The sequence below is a fragment of the Pyxicephalus adspersus genome, chromosome 2, assembly GCF_032062135.1.
Source record: "Pyxicephalus adspersus chromosome 2, UCB_Pads_2.0, whole genome shotgun sequence".
Classification (NCBI taxonomy): domain Eukaryota; kingdom Metazoa; phylum Chordata; class Amphibia; order Anura; family Pyxicephalidae; genus Pyxicephalus; species Pyxicephalus adspersus.
In genome coordinates, this window is record NC_092859.1 from 148,252,151 (window position 1) to 148,272,226 (window position 20,076).

The following is a 20,076-nucleotide window of genomic DNA, read 5'->3' on the forward strand; positions in this document are numbered from 1 at the left end:
GGTTCAGGTGTATGTAATGTATTGAGTGCAGGGTTCAGGTGTACGTAATGTATTGAGTGCAGGGTTCAGGTGTATGTAATGTATTGAGTGCAGGGGTCAGGTGTATGTAATGTATTGGGTGCAGGGGTCAGGTGTAGGTAAAGTATTAAATGCTGGGGTCATGTGTAGGTAATGGATTAGGTCCAATGATTAGATGTAGGTAATGTATTGAGTGCAGAAGTCAAATGTATGGAATGTAATGGGTGCGATTCATGTCTGTAATGCAACTTGGGCACCAGTGGTTTCAGAACCTAGAGCACCAGGTAAGAATTCCAGGTGCTAATGATGTCACGGTGATAGGGCCCCCAGACTCCTACCCCCTCTCGCCTAACTTGATGGTGGTAGTGGGAAGTTTTTAGAAGCTATATTGTGTTGTGGTTAAAATCCATAGAAAAAAGCAGCTGAAAAGAGTATTAGCTATAGTTATCTACCCCCATGGAATGCAGACCTATTGAGGATCCAGGGTTCCTTGCTGCAGGCCAGACCTGCTCTCAGTTTATCTGCTTCCTGAGCATTATCAGTCTTTTTGAATTCTTGCCATGCAAAGTTCCACTCCTCTTCTCCTCCTCTTGCTAATGCATTGCAGTAGATGGTGTATCTCAAGTTTGGATGAATGCTGTGGATGTACATGAGAGATACTCAGCCATAGTATTATATATCAGTAGCACATTTTTATTGTGATATCAGTATTCCACCTTGCAGTATTATCAGGTCGAGCATTCTGCATGCATAGGAAATAAACTGTGACACTCAAAGTCTGCTGCATAGGCTGATTTCTGTCAGCTGGCAAAAAATTATTTTATTATTAATACAGTGTTTATAAAATATGCACCCTAGGCAGAACTCTAACAATTATTTGTGTTATGATGAGACAATTTATTAATACAAGATCTTTTTCAGCACTTGGGACACATTAGAAGTACCATATATACTCAAGGGTAAACCAGGATAAGGAAAATAAGCTTGGTTTATACTTAGGCCACTAGGTGGCACTGTTACCTTATGTAAAGTATTTAACAAATCTTGCCTTTTTTAGACCTTATTACAGTTTGTAATACTTTATATGAGAACACAGCTCTATCTATTGGTGACCAACACTAATGCACAAAATGGTATTTTAGAGAAAGGTACCCATCATAACCAAATCAGAAGTACAAAATGCTTTAACTAAAAGGTAGGGGTGGGTAAACAGACTGAGCTCACATAATTTATTTTGTTTCCCTTGACATAAAAATATTAAAGATAACACACCATGGATGTATTCATTCACATTAGTTTTATTGGCATTTTATTTTGTAACTGTTTTGAATGTTAGCCGTTACAGTGCATTTTGTGTTCTAGATTTATACTCAAGTTAATGTAGTTTTCCTATTTTTATTCAAGTAAATGTAAGTACCCCAGTTCTTATTGGGATTGGTTTATATTTGAGTATATACTGTATTTGTCTTTCTGTAATCTATGTTTTATGATTTTTAGAGCAGCATTCCAGTCTCCCTTGTTTCTCTCCTTTGCTTTATCTGCCTCTAGAGCTTGGTGGAGTACTGTGGTACTCTTTGATATTTTTACTTCCCTGCACTGTGTATCTCTGAAACTATTTAATAAGGGGCATCGCAGCAAGCGCACTTCTAGTCCTATGGCGTCCAGTCTTCTACAAGACCTACTGAACGTTATAGATGTGGGCTACAGGGCAATTTAGCCACAGCTACTGTTGTTCATACAACTTCCAATAGAGCAAGCTTTATTCCCTGTGCATACTGAATCCTGGGACTCAGGAAATCCTGGGCATCTGGATCCAACTAGTTTTATTTGGTGATCCAGATTACCAACACAACCTAATTGAATGATGAATCTGGATAGGTAAAGGTTACTGGCAAAGAGTACCACCCATCCTCAAAACCAATATGGCAAACCCTATGCGTCTAATGTATTAAAGCTCTCCAAGACTGGGGAAGATAGACCAATATGGGAGAACCTGAGCAATCCCACACACTTGGAATGTATTTCTTAAAAATCATTTGCTATTAGTTGGCAAGTGCTTTCAGTCCTGGACCAGATCCTTTTCAGTTTTGCTGGATCACCCAGGTTCTCCCATGAAACTCAAGAAACTCTTCTCTCTTCTTGGAGAGCTTTAATAAATTAGTCCCTTATTGCCTGGTTTACTATTTTGTGATCATTAAGCTGTGTGTTTTATCTTGGACAAGCATGATATCTGCAATAATCAACCACTGTAGCATTTGCCATTATTGCAGAGCTGCTTTTGCTTAACCTGACTCTTCCCACCAGGCAGTACATAGCTAGGAGGTAAGGATGGTCACGTAACCCAATTTCTTTATCTGTGATTTAAGGGAGAAGATCTGGGATGGATGTTAAAAAAAGGGCAGAGGGCTGCCTAGTTTTGCTTCGTCATTTAAAACTGCTGGATAGTAAATGCAAGGCCATATGGATGTCACAAAAATATAAACACGTACTTATTTACTTTACTTTCCATCCAGTCTCTGAATTGCTGAGTTGCTAGTTCTCTACATTCTGAGATGCCGAAGGCGCAGGCTGTGCTGATTGTGTTTATTTCACTGTATCTGTAAGGAAAATGATATCAAAATTATTAAAAAAAAAAAAAAGAAATAGTCATGAAAACATTTTCACCTACTGTGAATAATTTAACATTTGGATCAAATTTAACAACACTGATAATGGTGGCAGTGGTGCATTAGAATAGGTAAATGTAAAAGTATATCCCATCCCAAGTATATCAAGTGATCTCCATAGGATCCAATTATTGATTTTACATATTTTTAAAATGGAATGTCAAAGATTTGGAAAGTTTTACTGTGGAGAGGTGCAGAGCCTTCTATGCTACATGAAACTCCACCCAAGGCAGGTATAGGGGCTGACCAAAAGTTAGGGGACAATTATCGAGGAAATTAGGAACACAAACATATATATAGTTTGAAATCTGAAATTCCGGGGAGCCAACTTGCAAAGTTTTGAGACAGCTATACATCACTGTAGATAAGATTTCACACTACAACAAGTAATTGGCAAGTGGCAGAACTTTTATTGCAGAAGACAAATATTATATGTTTCGTGTAATAAAGGTTTGTTCCCTTGCGTTGGCCATGTGCTTAGTGTACATTCTCGGTGGAGTTTCATCATCCCAGCCTGGCCAGTCAAGTCTGGCGGGCTGCATGGGACCTGTGGCCTGTGAGATGGACAATGCTGATCTATTGCAACTGGTAAAAATATGTTACAAAGGTTATACATAAATAGAAAGGAAGAAAAAAGACTGGGATTATGCTGGCAAAAATCTAATTTATATTTGGCATAGTAATAAGAATGCCAATAAGTAGGCGAGCATACAATAAATACAATCCAATATTGAGTATATATGGTAAAAGAGGCTTCCCCCTAGAAACTAACGAGGGGAAATGCCTTTAGTACTAGACATAAGCTGCCTTACCTCCTACACTGATTATCATAGAAATGGGAAATTGTCAGGATACACACCCTGAAAGCTGATATTAAACCAACAAGTTGCCAGATACAGACATACGCATAAAATACAATCCGGGATATTTTCACATTAAAGAGGGTTATATAAGGACCAGGGCCCCCGAATTGAGTTTGCATAATAGGGGCCCCTGGGGGCCACTTCCATGGCAATGAGCATTAGGGTACTGTCAGTTTGTTCTGTGCTGTGATGCCCCAAATGTATACTTGTCTGCTCACAAAACTTCTAGGCTGCATTCAGACTGGCGGTGGGGTTGCAGTGCTGTTACCCCTTCCTCATGCCATAGAACCTTGACTAGGGGGGAGACGCTCAGTACCGCTCACCGCTGCCTGCAGTCAAATCTGCAGAAACTGCGGTGAGACGGATTGAGCGGCTTGTGGGGTGCCTATTACATAGAGCTGGTCACTTACCTTCTGTGACCACCGATTTCTCTGGAACACAGGCCTACCCTGCCACACATAGCTGGACACTTACTTTTTGGAACCCCAATTTCTAAGAAACGGGGGGAAGTAGGGACCTGAAGATGTAGTAGTAAGAACATGTACCCCTTGACTATCTGTTCCAGAGATTTTGGGGTACAAAAAAGGTTAGTGACCCCTATAACTGACAGAATGCATTGTATGGTGTAGTTTCTGCTCCATGGTACATGAATGGTAAGCGGGGAGCAATATATGACCAGCTAGCACTGTATGATTGCTTTAGTTTCATTAATAAAATGTCGCACTAATAAAAATGAGCATCAAATGGTGAGTGCAGAGATTCTTGATTTGTCATTACTTTTATTTGGTGCATGTACGTTACAGTAACTAGAAACATTTTAATTTAACCACCCGGGCGGTTAGCCCGACCTAGGTTCGGGGTAAGAAAACTTGCTACAATTGTTTACCCCGAACCAAAGTATAACCACGCGAAAAAATAAAGTGTAACCACGTGTTACAGTGCAATTTGATTGTCATACAACACTGTATGACAATCGGATTACAACTGAAAAAAAAACACTTACCCTGTCTCCGCAGCTCCTCCGGAGACCTCTTCTTTCTTCATCCGGCGAAAGCAGTGACGATCTCCGGGGTTTGCCGGTGACGTCGCTGCATGCGTCGGTGCAGGCGGGAGGCGGGGCGGGAAATTCAAATTCCTAAAATATTTTTGCTGCAGCGCCATCACAACATAAGAAAAACTTTACCTATCATACCGTGCTACCCCTGTCACACATAGCTGGACACTTACTTTTTGGAACCCCAATTTCTAAGAAACGGGGGGAAGTAGGGACCTGAAGATGTAGTAGTATTAACATGTACCCCTTGGCTATCTGTCACATAAATTGCATTACTCTGGAAGTACCCATTGCAGAGATTTTGGGGTACAAAAAAGGTTAGTGACCCCTATACCTGACAGGACGCATTGTATGGTGTAGTTTCTGTTCTTTGGTACATGAATGATAAGCGGGGAGCAATCTATGACCGGCCAGCACTGTATGATTGCTTTCGTTTTATATCTTTCATTATTAAAATGTCGCACTAATAAAAATGAGCATCAAATGGTGGGTGCAGAGATTCTTGATTTGTCATTACTTTTATTTGGTGCATGTACGTTACGGTAACTAGAAACATTTCAATTTAATGTCATGGTAAATTAAAACTGTTCTAGTTTTAAACATACATCTTTAATGTTTGTTTGCATTGTGGCCGGCAAGTCCCAATGTCAAATGCGGCCCCCAGATGAAAAAAGGTTGGGCACCACTGCTCTGGCTTCTACACCAAAAGGACAGGGAAGTGAATGGAGAAGTAGATTTGTTGGCATGACACACACAGTAATTATATACTCATGGAAAAGAAGAGAGCTATGACGACCAATAGGAAAAGGGAATCTACTAAAGAATTGACTAGTCACATTTTTTATCATGTTTGAAAGCATATTGCAAGAAAACAATACATAATTGATGCAAATAAAAAAACACTGCATGTAAATAAATCCTTTCAATTACTTGAATTTTGTGTGATTTTTGCAAGCACAAACTAAACTACTATTTACTATTTCCAGCCTCAGCACCTACACATATCCTCTCTTACTTACTGCTCTGTTAGAGTTGGCATTCGTTCAGTAAAATCATTTGTCTTGTTCTTAAAGTACAAAAACAACGGCTGAATTTGCTGTCTCATGTAAGCCTGTAAAGAAACAACATTGGTTTAGTTTATGTTGATATTAGACCTGGTCTGACACACCTCTTCTCTTCCTCTGTAATACAAAATCTTTGGGTCTGATTTACTAAAGCTCTCCAAGACAGGGGAAGATAGACTACCATGCGAGAACTTGGATGACCCAGCAAACCTGGAATGGATTTTCTAAAAAATAGTTTGCTATTAGTTGGAAATTATTTTCAATCTTAGACCAGATCCATTCCACATTTGCTGGATCACCCAGATTCTCCCATGATAGTCTATCTTCTCCAGTCTTGGAGAGCTTTAATAAGTCAAGCCCCTCGTAAAGTGTGGTGCAGCTGCTACTCCAGCATAAAGCACTACAGAGAACTGACAATTATAAGTAGAAGTTGTTCCGGAATCATAATATGTGGGGACCAAAAGATTTAAGATGTAAACAAATTTTAGGAATCATTTTCAGTGCTTCTGTTGCACAAAGGTTTGGAGTAACTTTTATATCTTTTCCTCTGGTCTGTTTTTTGGACAGTGCTTGTTTTTATAGCGTGTTAGGAGTTCCCACCCTACATTGAGAATACATAATACCCACAAAGGAAATAATTTAGGCTCCCTTGTTCGGACATATTTCTGTAAGTTACAGGTCTACAATTTAAAAAAAAAATTTCATGAAAAACAGTGTACCGCATTTGGTACAGAAATCTAGACCTCAGTGTAACACCCAGGTGGCTAATGTCATGTTAAATTAAAACTGTTCTAGTTGTAAACATACATCTTTAATGTTTGTTTGCATTGTGGCCGGCAAGTCCCAATGTCAAATTCGGCCCCCAGATGAAAAAAGGTTGGGCACCACTGCTCTATAGTATTTCCTCCCCTGGCTTCTACACCAAAAGGACAGGGAAGTGAATGGAGAAGTAGATTTGTTGGCATGACACACAGAGTAATTATATACTCATGGAAGAGGGCTATGATCACCAATAGGAAAAGGGAATCTACTAAAGAATTGACTAGTCACATTTTTTATCATGTTTGAAAGCATATTGCAAGAAAACAATACTTAATTGATGCAAATAAAGAACACTGCATGTAAATAAATCATTTCAATTAGTTGAATTTTGTGTGATTTTTGCAAGCACAAACTAAACTATTATTTACTATTTCCAGCACCTACACATATCCTCTCTTACTTACTGCTCTGTTAGAGTTGGCATTCGTTCAGTAAAATCATTTGTCTTGTTCTTAAAGTACAAAAACAACTAAAGTAGAAATCCTCTGACAGCTCCAATAGAACATGCAGAATTCTTTATATTTATGGTACATTTATGTGCATTCGTATCGTGCAATGGGCTCAACATTTCCTCAAACATTCCCTGGTGGGAATCAGTTAGTGCTATTGAAATATATGGACCTGGTGGATTCCCTCCAGGGAATGTTTGAGGGGATATCTGATTCCCTGTTTTATAAATAGAGCCCAAAGCAATCTGCTGTTACAAATTTCATATTAGAGATCACATGTAATTTTCATGCAAAACTAAGTAAAACTCTGCAAGATTGATAGAGAGTTAGATTCCAGTCAGTCCAGTCATTTTCCATTTGCATAAAAGTTCTATGTCATTGGAACACAAATTGAATTTTCTGCATCTTATTGACCATCTTTATTTTTAGTGTGTTTTAATTTAAACACACCACATGCTTTTGACCAAATCTGTTGTCAGAATACAATGCTCAAAGTTTTTGATACAGTGATAGGATGGTTCTTAGAAAAGTTTCTGCACCTTTTTATCTCTATTCAAAATTGATATAAATTGTTTCAAAAACAATTTATATACCTTTTCTGCATAGTCCTTCCTTAGCAATGCATTTTCTTTGTCAAATAACATTTTCAGACACGACCAATTACTACTCCTCCCACCCTCAGTGTTTTCAATGAAAATATAAAAGTGCAGGAACTTTTTGAAGACCCTTTGTACATGGAGACAGTAAAACACCAATGGGATATACCCATAAAATAAAAAATAAAATTAATTAAAAAAAAATTAGAACAAAAATACAGGAACCCATTTAAAACAGGTAAAAAATTGATCATTTCGTCATTTCTGTTATGAAATATTGATAGTACTAGGATTTATATAAAGCTGCTTAACCATGATTTGGACTAGCAGCTCTCATAACCCCATTTAGTTGGTGCCAATTTCTAGATATATCTTGTTAGGGGGGTAAAACACAATAAAACCAAAGGTTACTTTTATCCCTGGCACTATTTATTTATAGTTCATGCATTTTTTCTTGCATTTTATTCTATGATTATTTTACCTTCCTAACCATAAAGGTAAGGAGGAGAAAGAAGGGAATTACTGGCATATTAGTATTAAAATCACAATTTTTTTATTTTAACAATACAAATATAATAATCTTCCCCTGCCTCCTAGATTGTAAGCTCTTTGGGACAGGGTCCTCTCCTCCTCCTGTGCCACTGTCTGTGTCTGTCTGTCATTTGCAACCCTTATTAATTGTACAGTGCTGCAAAATATGTTGGCGCTATATAAATCCTGTTTATTAATAATAATAATATCACATAGAGAAAAAAGGTAAAAATGCATTTCACTTCCTTACCTTGTCCTTAAGTTTGTTTCCATTCTCTATTTGTATATTAAGGGGATCTATTACTATATTGTTTGCATTTTATTTTCACTATTTGTCTTTATTTCTTATCATATTATATTTTTAGATTTTTACACGGATTGTTATACATTAAAGGTAAAACATCAGTTGCACTTTAGTAACTCCATTCATTTTGACCCAACAATAATAGTACCATCTACTTACTGATAGGTCAGTGTTCAGCTGATTTAGGAGTCTGTCCCAATTCCTGTTGTCATAGTTAACCCTGTAGTATCCGGTGACATTAAGGTTTACTAGAATCCAATCATTTCCAGATACTTTAAATACATCAAACCTGTCTGAAATGCAGGAACAATGCAAATTAGACTTCACTATATTGTCATGGAAAGTAAATCCATGTAATGATTGCACTGTTATACAAATTCTGGAAGATAAATCTTTGATATTGTAGATTTCAAAGGCAAAATGCATAGACATGAAAAGCCATTGTTTAATTGGAACCCGTGTACTACAATGTATTGCTTTTAGTTACAGTATGCATTTTGGGAGTTTTGACCTAAATTTTGCTACATTAAAGCCCACCTAAACCTAAAAATGAACACACATTTTAAAATCAATCAGATTGTTATATTAGAAGTGAATACAAACATTTTAAAGAAGAAAATGATGGGCAAAATGTATTTTTTTTTTCTTGGGCAAAATGTACTTGCACACTGCAGCGCAGTACATCCCCCCTTTGTCCTGGATCCACCCACTGGGAGGGTCAATCAGATGTGACCATGTGACACCCCTGTATGAAGCACAATAAATGCAGGACTACATTTCATGGCATCCCTGTATTATAGTGAAACCCATGTGTCTATATGAGGAGTGACAGGGCGTTGATGGAGGGTAATTGTAGAACCTTTTAATCAAAGGTGTGGATAGGTGCACAGCTATAGCCAATGAATGGGTTTTCAAATTTCAAGTTCTTTTTCAGGGTTATTATTTAGACTTTATACTAATCAACTTGTTTGCTTAGCTGGTTTGATTTTGGGTTTAGTTGGACTTTAGGAAACATACTGTATAAAAGTTCTGTACATACCTAAACGGTGTTGAAGCCACAGATTTCCTCTTTGTCCATCACTTTTAAGATATGAAATAGGAACCTTCCAGGCGTAGCTGAAATAGATTTAAAGCAACCACATTAAATCTATTATAGAATACAACAATGTTTCATATGGAAAGTTCCAAATATTCTTATTCTGCACATAAGTGAATTTTTGACCACAAATCCCCTTGTCAAATACTGAGAACTTGTTTCTGGATGGGTGGGGATAAGATACAACTATCTAATGGGTTTTGTGATATATTAGTGGGTATTAAATAGCTACCTTCTTCATGGCCATAAAGGCTAAGGGTTCATTGACATTGGCAGTGAGGTTGCAGTACATTTACCACTTTCTCACACCAGGAAACCCTGCGGCTTAGGGTGACGCTACATGTCGGTAGCCCCATGGGGAATGAATAGGGGCTGCAGTGAGGGGTACTAGCTGTAACATGTACAGACATTGGTTCTTTTTGAATTAGCACTGCCGTACAAGTGCTCAAGTGGCTGGCAAGGTGTCAGCTGCGAGGAGCTGCGTAAAATCATGCAATGAAGAGGCGGGTATGAACTTGCCCTAAAAGTCCGTTTTTTGAGTTATAAATTCCAATTAGTAGCAAGGATCTAGCAGGTAGGTATATGCTCCATGCGTTTGATAGACAGTTTAGGTACTATGTAGCCAGCAAATGTTGTATAATGTGGTCTGGTGTACAGATCAAGGGCAATCATACAGGTTTCAATTGCCATTTTTTGGTTGCAAATAAAATACATGACTACATATACGTCCATATTTCACCAATAGGCATACGTTTCTTTTTGTTCCAGGTTTTCTGGATCACCCAAGTTCACTGATAAAAGTGTATCCTCTCCAGCCTTGGAGGGCTTTATTAAATCAGACCAATTGCCTCAATCAAATAATGCTCTGGTGTTATTTGACCAATGCAAATTACTTTATATAAAACAGGTAAAATTACATAACTGTACTTGAAAATTTAATGCCTACGGTATTACCACAACAATAATGTCAGACTGATTCAATTCTTAAACTCCAGTACAGAACTTCCCTAAAATCTACATATTTTTGTTTTGGCAATTCATGTAAAACATAACTAAAATGCACTGAAAACATGTTTTAAATGCACTGCACTGCAACACATAACAAAACCCATCTATTAAATTGGCTTGAAAAGTGGCGTTCATCTATATTTTAAAAGGGGCCGTGAAATACCACCCTATTGGAATGTTATAACAAGCTGAAAACCTCATATGTATTATTTAGCCTGATTTCAATTTACTTGAAACTGCCACCATCCTTCAAAGGGTTTAAATATGGTATCCAAAAATATTAAAATATGGGACTTTCACGGCAGTTGGATCTTATAAAATGTTTACATCACTTTAAAAGAAGTTTATACATGCCTCTCCCCATATAGCAATTCAGGGGAAGTTAAATAACATCATTACATACATAGGCTAACTATTTTGTACACATTACATATGTAGGGATCATCCGACGCGTTTCAACAACCACAATAACCGAGTTAGCGGTATCCCAAATTCATCATCCATCATACTGTTCAATTTGCAGTGTTTATCCCTTGAAGTTTTCAAAAATTTTCCATTCAAACGTTTGGCCATATTAGGTTGTTATTTTAAATCAATACATATAGTTCCAGATACAGGGAGACCGCCATTCTCTGTGATGCATCAAGTGCATGTTGATGCATCACAGAGGATGGCGGTCTCCAAATAGATGTTTGAATGGCAAAATTTTTGAAAACTTCAATGGATAAACACTGCAAATTGAACAGTATGATGGATAATGAATTTGGGATACCGCTATCTCCGTTGTTGTGGTTTTAACCCTGCTTTATACCTGCCTCCATACCAGGTGACAAAGTGCACTTGTAGTTGATTAACCTTTTGTGCTGTTACACCTTGTTTGCTTGTACTAATTACATCCCTGAGGAAGCGGACCTTGTCTGCGAAACGCGTCGGATCGTCCCTACATATGTAATGTGTACAAAATACCCCTTGTACACATTACATATGTATGATGTTATTTAACTTCCCCTGAATTGCTATATGGGGAGAGGCATGTATAAACTTCTTTTAAAGTGAAGTAAATAAATTGTAAACATTTTATAGGATCCAACTGCTGTATAAGTCCCATATTTTGATATTTTTGGATACTAAGTTGAAAACCTAATTTAAGGTTGGATAACACTCCGGGGGTCACTGGGAGTGAAGGTATTGTATAGGACAGTGGTCGCCAACCTTTTAAGACCTACGGACCACTAAACGTACGGGCTCCAAACTGCACATAAGTGGGAAGCTGGGTGTCACTTGAAGGGAAAGAAACTTCCCCCATAGTGACGTCATGATGCTAGGCTCGTGTTAAAACTGAACCTCAGCCGCTTCTTACACAGTTGTATTAAAATTGCTTTCTCTAATTTAATTGAACAACACAGCATTACAACCCACGTTAATATTAGTGGCATTAAAGCTCACTTCAATTCCCGATTGAAAGACTTCCAGCATCCTTATCAGTCTTACTGTTCCCAGCCCGCTCATCTTATTTATTAGGTTTTACCATAGTTTCCCATTTTCAGAAAGTAATTACAGCATTACAGAGGTTTTATTTAAGAATTTCCTTAGCCTTTTGTGGAGGGGTTGAGAAGGATTTAAAAAGGCAAAATATAAAAAATTCCAACCTGGGGTCTAGCGCTGCAAAGGCCACCATGCTGTCTCCAATAGGGCTGAGTGTGAAGTCTCAGGTAGCAGATGGCACCTGATGATATAATGACTTCACATGTTACCCGGTGCACTGTAAGTGACTCCTCACATTTGGGTACAAACCTTAAAGCCTCAAACAGTGGTTTGCTAAGTGCTAAGTATATCTTTTGTTATGCGATTCACCTCTGTAGAGAACCCAGAAAATTATCATCTGTGTATTTCTATGAGTAATCTTGCAGTGCTGTGTGTTTGGTAATCATTTTTAAATGTCTAAATCAGCTATTCTCCAGGGTTCTGAGAAACCTCAGGGTTCCTCTAGATCAGTGTTTCTCAACCAGGGTTCCTCCAGAGGTTGCTGGGGGTTCCTTGAACAAAGAAAAGTCTGTATCTCTCAGGTCAGCATAAGTGTAAGGGTGACATTCTTCCCAATAGCCAGCAATGTAAGGGGAATTCTTCCCACTGACCACCACAATAATTGGACTGTGAGCTGTGGGTATGGTAATTATAGAAGGGATTCTCTGAAGACCTGATAGTAGATAGTAGCCTTAGATAGTAAGCTTGATGGCAAGGGTCCTCTTCTCCTCCTGTGTTGTATGTCTTGTATGTCTTATCTATGCAGGCTTGTCATCTGCTGCCCCTAATAATTGTACAGCACTGCATAATATGTTGCCGCTATATAGATATATGATAATAATAAATCATTTCATGGCTGTTCAGTAATTTACAAGACAAATGTGTTCATGCTGTTCAGCTTCAGGATTTACAAACCAGCAAGCTTGCTATAGGAACCTCCAATCAATCCTAAATCATTACTGGGGAATAACTGTAATAATGTCAAATACCGGATAAAAATATTTCAAACAAAAATGCAATACGCAACAAAGTAATATGCAATTTTTAAGGCATTAGGGTCGAGTTATATCGAATACTTGCAGTTATCACATATATAATCCTAATCTGCTAAAATAATTTTTATTTGAAAAGACATTAAAATCTTTTACTTTAAAACGAAGCTATATATATAACAATTGTACTCCCAATAACTCGACGCGTTTCGCAGCTGATGAAAAGCCTCTTCCTCAGGAGATTGGTATAACAGAACACAATATAGGACTTCAAAAATATATACATATCCATACCGAAATCTAGCACATAGTCATACCATCTATAATATATATTAAAATTTCTATTTCTTACCTATAAAACTGATTACAGCTATTTGTACCGCTATTTGTCACATACAACATATACACAAAAAAATCTCATGACGTCTTAAGTATGCACGTTGGTTAATATTACCATCTGTAGATGCTCCCATAGGTCTGTGTATACTGTGCTGGAATATTGAAAAGCTTGCAAATAACTCTAAAAAATAAAATACAATGCTTTCAGAATTTGTAAGGATGAATCACATGAATATACTTATATATATATTTTATATATTTTTCATATTTTATATATATATATATATATATATATATATATATATATATATATATATATCCTATACATACAATTATTTCCATAGCCAAATGTTTAAAAATGATGAAAACCCCATAGTTTTGGGGTGGTTTATTTGTGGTATCGGTGTTCTACTGAGGAGACTTTCATATCCAGAACTTATTTCAAGGGAGTAAGGGGAAATCTGGTGAAGGTGTCAATATGGGAAGATTTATGTAAAACTTCTATACCATGGACAATTGATAAGCTTTGGATTTTCCATCACTTCCAACCCCTTGACTGTTGTCACCTTTGCAGGTAGAGTGATGGAGTTTGCCATGCAAGACACAGACACCAACACAATCCAGCTTTTTTTTATTTTTTTTCTATTCTCCCCAAACATGAAAATATTAATACAAATATTTTAGGTGAAGCTGTTCCATTGTGCACTTTGTTTATTCCTGATCACTTGTAGAGAGAAATCTCTCATTGGACACATCGATTTTATTGATACTTGTAAAAGGTGGTATTTTCACTCAGTTTGGGAAGATTTCCTTTGACCTCCTGTTGTGTCTCTGGGCAAGAATTGAATAGACATCTCACAATTGCTGGTGTGGTTATGGGAGTATTTGTTATCCATTGAAAAAATTAAAGTGCCATTTACATGCCATTGCACAGTGTCATGTTGGAGCTGAACTGATGTGTTCTATGATAAGTACATACCTCACTGAATGGTATTCCCTTAGATATTTATCTATCTATGGCTACTCTATAGCTTGTAAGAGTTTAGTGTCAAACACACACGCTGGAGAGAGGCATTTCAGACTTCAGTTACCATTTCAGTACTCTCTGCCCAACTTAAGCTTACTTAAAGCTCAACCTAAAAAGGATATATATATATATATATATATATATATATATAATATAATATATAAAAAAATCGAAGACTCCAAGTTCCACTGTTTAAAAGACAGGAGCCTTTTTATTATCCATACCCAGGTACTCCAAAGCCATTCTCATTTTCTGGCCGAGGTAATGGAGGAAGTGTCTGGACGACCCATTCCCCCCAAGAAACTCTGGGCCTGGATTCCAAATATAGAGCCGAAATTCTGCAGTAACACATTATAATGACCCTATCAAGGCCCTTTATTACCTTTCCAGGTGAAATTGAAGTACATGATTCCAATACTCTCTGAATTTGACATCACGTTTCCTTCTGGTACATGCCGTATAATATAAGTTGCACCAGTTTTGCATCCAGTTCTGAACAGCTAACCTGGTGATATTTTTAAACCTTAGCCCACATAGTAATTTCTGTTGCATAGTAATTTCTCATCTACATGAAAATACAACATTTATCCATAGATTATAAACATTTTAAAAGACAGTCGGGAGATACTTACAGCCAATCCTTTAACAAATAGCTCTTCAGTGAGGAATGAGGACAACATTCGGATAACTGATGCACCCTGATGCAAAATAGAATATAAAATGTATGTATGAGAGTTCAGAGGAGAACATTAAATGTGAAACTGTTATTATTAAAGTGAACCATTTATTTATATGGCACCCCAAGGGAAGGTACTGTACATGCCAATGCACCACATTGCATTACATTAACAGGAGTTGTGGAATTTGCAAAAATTGGCAAATAAACAATTTTTTTGCACATTGCCAGGCAGATTATTTGAATAGGTTGCCTTAGCGCAGTGAATGTTATCATGCACAAAAAAAAGGTTTAACACGTGTATGTCAACGCAGCACATCAGGACACCAAGGTATGAACAGATCCTTGATACATATAACAAACACTTTTTCATTGGACTACAGCATTTGTCTTTCACAAAGAATTAGCTTTGTTTTTTTCTCTGAGAGATTAAATATTTTGTGCAAAGCTCTCCTATGTTGAATTACAAAAATATTGATTATAGGTAGTCCCCGGGTTACATACGAGATAGGAACTGTAGGTTTGTTCTTAAGTTGAATTTGTATGTAAGTTGGAACAGGTACATTATTTTAATAAATGCAATTAGGACAGATGTTTGTCTTAACATAATATTAGGCAGCATGGTGTCAGTTACTGTATAAAATCCTCACTGTGAGTTAATCACAAACAAAGCAAAAAAAAAATCTTTATGGAGCCTAGACATTCATTAACTTCTGGAGCAAGCTGTGATTTGATATGCAAAAAAAAAACAACCTCAGAGTTTGTCTTGGTCATTAAAGAGTTACAAGATGTTACAGATCAGCTCAGCTCTTAAGATCACCCACAAGCTCAGCTGTGTTTGGCAAAAGATTTCTTCTGCAAGTCATGCAAACCGCTCCCTTCCCCCATCAAGCCTCTGTCCTGCACACGAGCAACCAGGGAAGCCCCCGTTCATATCTAGGAGTCGTTATGTTGGATGTCCTAACTTGGGGACTACCTGTATTTTGTATACAATGTTACCATTCTTCTGCTCTGGCCACATTTAATAATAATAAACAGTATTTATATAGTGCCAACATATTACATAGCGCTGTAGATTTAAAATGAACCTTTACGCTGGCTGCTAACTGCACTATTAAAATACATTTATGTTAACTTGTCTGCACCCAAAGACAGGTACCAAAGCAAACTCCCAAGTTCTGTTCCTTTATGCAGTCAGTCTTATGCTTTGTGTACCTTTGTCATACTGTTAGCTAGCAAGATGACCACATTATTTCTTGGAACACAATGGCACCTCTCCTAGGCCATGCCAATATTCCCCCCACCACCCAGGGGTTAGCATAACTGCATAGACCCAATGAGAAATGTCTAACTTCTAAATACAGGTAAACAGGAAAAATAGGCTTGTCCTTCTCTTCCACTTTTTTATGGTTCAGCTGTATGGCTTCTTGAATCCCCAGCTTGGCCATTGAAGAAAGATGATAATGCTGATTTAATGACCAACAAGCAGACTGACTGAAGAAATTCATTTATTCATTCATTAGGAAAAAGTATGTTGGCCACCAGTGTAGCAGACTACTGAGCATAATTCCAATTTCTTTTACAGGTACGATTATTTTTCTATACTCGTAAAAGTGATTAACTGTGAGGTCAACTTTTTGACTGAGGTTAAGTTGGTTTCCAATAAAAGCAACAGTGGCAGATACAGTCAGTTCCTATGCAGAACTGACTTGGGAACCCATCCCAACTGACTTGGGGCCACTGTGGGGGTCCCTGTTGTCTAAGGAGGGTCCAGGGCCCTCATGCAGTGACTCCTTAGGTGAGAAGTAGAAAGTAGTGCTTCCTGATTACTAGATTCCTGCATGTTCCTACTGTATCATACATGATTCATATTTACTACCGATATCTATGGTACAGCAACCGGCATTAGCTGACAAAGTCTACAACACTCACTTTACTATAAGAAATGGAATCAAATAGTTCACTTATTTCAGCTGGGCTATTCACTTCTTCTTCATTTGAGGTAAGAGGGTGAGATGAGGCCAAGGCATCAACTGCCATCACTCTGTGCACATCATACAATACCATCAGGTCTTTCTGTAATAGTGGGATAAAAGCATATAAAATAGATATTAGTCAAAACAAATGAAGCCTTTTAAACGCCATGTGCTCTAATCAATGAATTGTCATGGGATTATGGTGACCTGAATTTGCCTTTCAATTCAACACAGAAAAATAATGTCCAGAGACTTGCACTTGTTCTATTGGTAAAATATGGATATGCCAGTTGTGGCATCAGTCAATATGGTTCTAAGATGGGAAGATATTGGCAGCAAATTTCATCTCATAGCATCCACTGTGACTAGATGTGAGAATTATATTGAGATTTACTAGATGAGTAATTATTACTCTTAGGGCAGGTTTATACCCAATCTGAGTGATCCCGCACAGCTCCCCAGGGCTGGCACCTTTCCAACTACTTGGTCACTTTCACAGCAGTTATGGTTCCTAATGAACCAGCGACTGCAGATTTAAAAGCTGGTGGCAGTGAGCAGTACTAAACCGCTCCCTGCTACCCTATTCGTTCTCTATGGGGCTGCTATTGTTAAAAAACTTGTAGCTGTACCCTATGTGTATAAAATATTGTCCCACATACTATATTCCAGGTGGGTTCTGCAAAATCCGCTCCCAGATATTCCACGTAGGAGGCAAAACCTTCATTCAGCCAAAGATCATTCCACCACCGTATGGTCACAAGGTTCCCAAACCACTAAAACAGAAGCAGATTACCAAACATTAGTAGCAGATAATACAATGTTTTCACCAAAAAACAAGACCTTTAAACCCAACTAAACCCAAATTTGGTTTAGTAAACTTAACTTTACAAATTCAATACCCCATTGTGTAGTTGAGCCTGGCTGTAGTAGGGCATATGGGGCCTGATTTATTAAATCTCCAAAAAGCAGAGAGGATACACTTTCATCAGTAAAGCTGAGTGAACCAGGAAACCAGGAATGGATTTCTTAAAAGGCGTTTGCTATTTGTCAGCAAACGTTTTCAATCCTGTACCAGATCCATTCCAGGTTTGCTGGATCACCCAGCTTTACTGATGAAAGTGCATCCTCTCCAGCCTTGGATAGCTTTAACAAGTCAGCCCATAGTTTCCATTATATTGTAGGGATACCTGTAAATATAGTCTGGCATCTATTGTTTTACATACCTTGGGAGTCACATGGCCATTGTCTGAATTCAGAGGTATGAAAAAATGAGATGTAGTGTTGTCTATAGCTCAGATATTCTGTCCACAACTTTGTTTTTCTTCATTGTTTGTATTCACTTTTTAGCCTGATTGCTATTGGAATTTGCCTTGCTTAGTTTTGTATTTGGTTGAGTTTTAAAGTAGAACTAAACTTGAAAATTCAAATTGCAAGGTAACACCAATGCATACATGCACATTTGTAAATCTGTATCAGTATTGTTGTATCCATATTTTATTTTATTCCTATGCAGTTTTAGAGTCTATTCGGTTATTGTCCTACTCATTATTGGTAAGCGATAATGGCTTTTCTATCTTCTAAATACTTTCAGACTTAGCCGGGTACAGGGAGTGTACTACTGTGTTTCTATCCACACTCCTAACCTTTCTCTTTCCTGCAGCTTTCTATCGGATGAGAAGCCAAAACACAACAAGAATTGTTAGGAACCACAAAATAAGGATGCAAAGTACAAAGATGGTGAGTGTTTGCATTTCAAAAATCCAAAATAAATGTAGTTCTGATTTAAAGCAAACCTGTTCTTCCTTTACTTGCAGAAGCAAATGGATAGCTATGCCTAAGACTGGCTGCACACCTTAATGTTTCGGTAATGTAGATTTTACACCAATGCACCTTGCTCACCTTGTTGAATCGTGGTGGGGCTCATTTTTAATTGGCCCCCAATGAATCTCCACAACATGCCTGCAATGCAACAAATGTTAACCTGACCTAACCATGTATTATGGTGTGCTGCAATGGGAAAGTGCCATTTTATTGTCTGGTCTGGTGAATTAAAACTTATGTTAATGTACAACATAACACGCTCTAATGCATGTACATTAACCCAAAGCACAAAATCGGGCTGCTGTGTATCTGGCTTAAACATTAACTTTACTAAGCATTTGCTGAATATGCTGAATAAGATTAATAAAGCTACTTCTGTTTTTATAAAGAAAAGAATAAGGGTTTCCACCAAAAATACAATTTTCATGGTTTACTGCAACTCACCTAATATTAGATAAAAAAAAATTAATATTCCACCACCTTTCGTGATTTCTGGCTAACTAAAGAAACTACAATGTACCCTAGGGCTCTCCTGTTTCTTTCTCCTCCTCTGTTTTTTCCATGCTTCTTCTTTTCTAACAGTGATAAATAATACAGCAAAACAAAATATTGTCTTCCACGTCCCTGTGCTTCCAGCAGCCATGCACATTCCAAAGATTGTGCAATATGCAAGGCGTTACTGGTAAGGATGGGCACAGAGACAGCAAATCTTCCACTATCAGTGATCCCAATGCAAGTTGGGTACAGACAGATAGTTCTGGTTGGTTTCGGGTAATTTGAATGTTGATCACCAGACATTGATATTTGTGGGTTATAATTAGAATAGCTCCATTATCAGTAGTAAGAAAAAATGTAAAGGCTGATTTCCTAATATTAATTAAAATTAACTTTATAGGACTGTATGCTTGTAAGGTTAATATATTTTTCAGATATGGATAAAAGAAGCACCTGATGGGCAAGTTCATGAGCTATTACTGTGACCACTCTGTCTTTGTTGCCGATGGAAGATTCTTTTTTGTCCCAGAAAAGAGCGGTTTCTCTGTACGTCACCAGCCCCCAGTTCTCCATGGCTCCGGCACTGAAGTCAGGCAAAGCTACCTGATCTGCAGGGTAGAAAATATTGTCACATCATAATATTATCCAGTATCTATATAGCGCCATCATATAACACTGCACTTTACAAAGTCCATAGTCATGTCACTAACTGTCTCTCAAATGAGCTCACAATCTAATATCCCTACCATGGTCAT

General features: G+C 37.6%; 1 protein-coding gene across 1 annotated transcript in view; it reads right to left on the minus strand.

Moving 5' to 3' along the window:
- ANPEP (alanyl aminopeptidase, membrane) overlaps window positions 1–20,076 on the minus strand; it is a 54,132-nt gene that overhangs the window by 6,385 nt on the left and 27,671 nt on the right. The window contains exons 6-16 of the mRNA XM_072399136.1: window positions 19,775–19,929; window positions 17,665–17,778; window positions 16,962–17,105; window positions 14,986–15,051; window positions 13,442–13,507; window positions 11,087–11,202; window positions 9,407–9,483; window positions 8,527–8,660; window positions 5,621–5,712; window positions 2,508–2,615; window positions 488–655 (exon numbers count right to left, since the gene is read on the minus strand). Of these exons, the coding sequence (XP_072255237.1) occupies window positions 488–655; window positions 2,508–2,615; window positions 5,621–5,712; window positions 8,527–8,660; window positions 9,407–9,483; window positions 11,087–11,202; window positions 13,442–13,507; window positions 14,986–15,051; window positions 16,962–17,105; window positions 17,665–17,778; window positions 19,775–19,929 (1,240 nt within the window). The remainder of the gene's footprint in view (window positions 1–487; window positions 656–2,507; window positions 2,616–5,620; window positions 5,713–8,526; window positions 8,661–9,406; window positions 9,484–11,086; window positions 11,203–13,441; window positions 13,508–14,985; window positions 15,052–16,961; window positions 17,106–17,664; window positions 17,779–19,774; window positions 19,930–20,076) is intronic.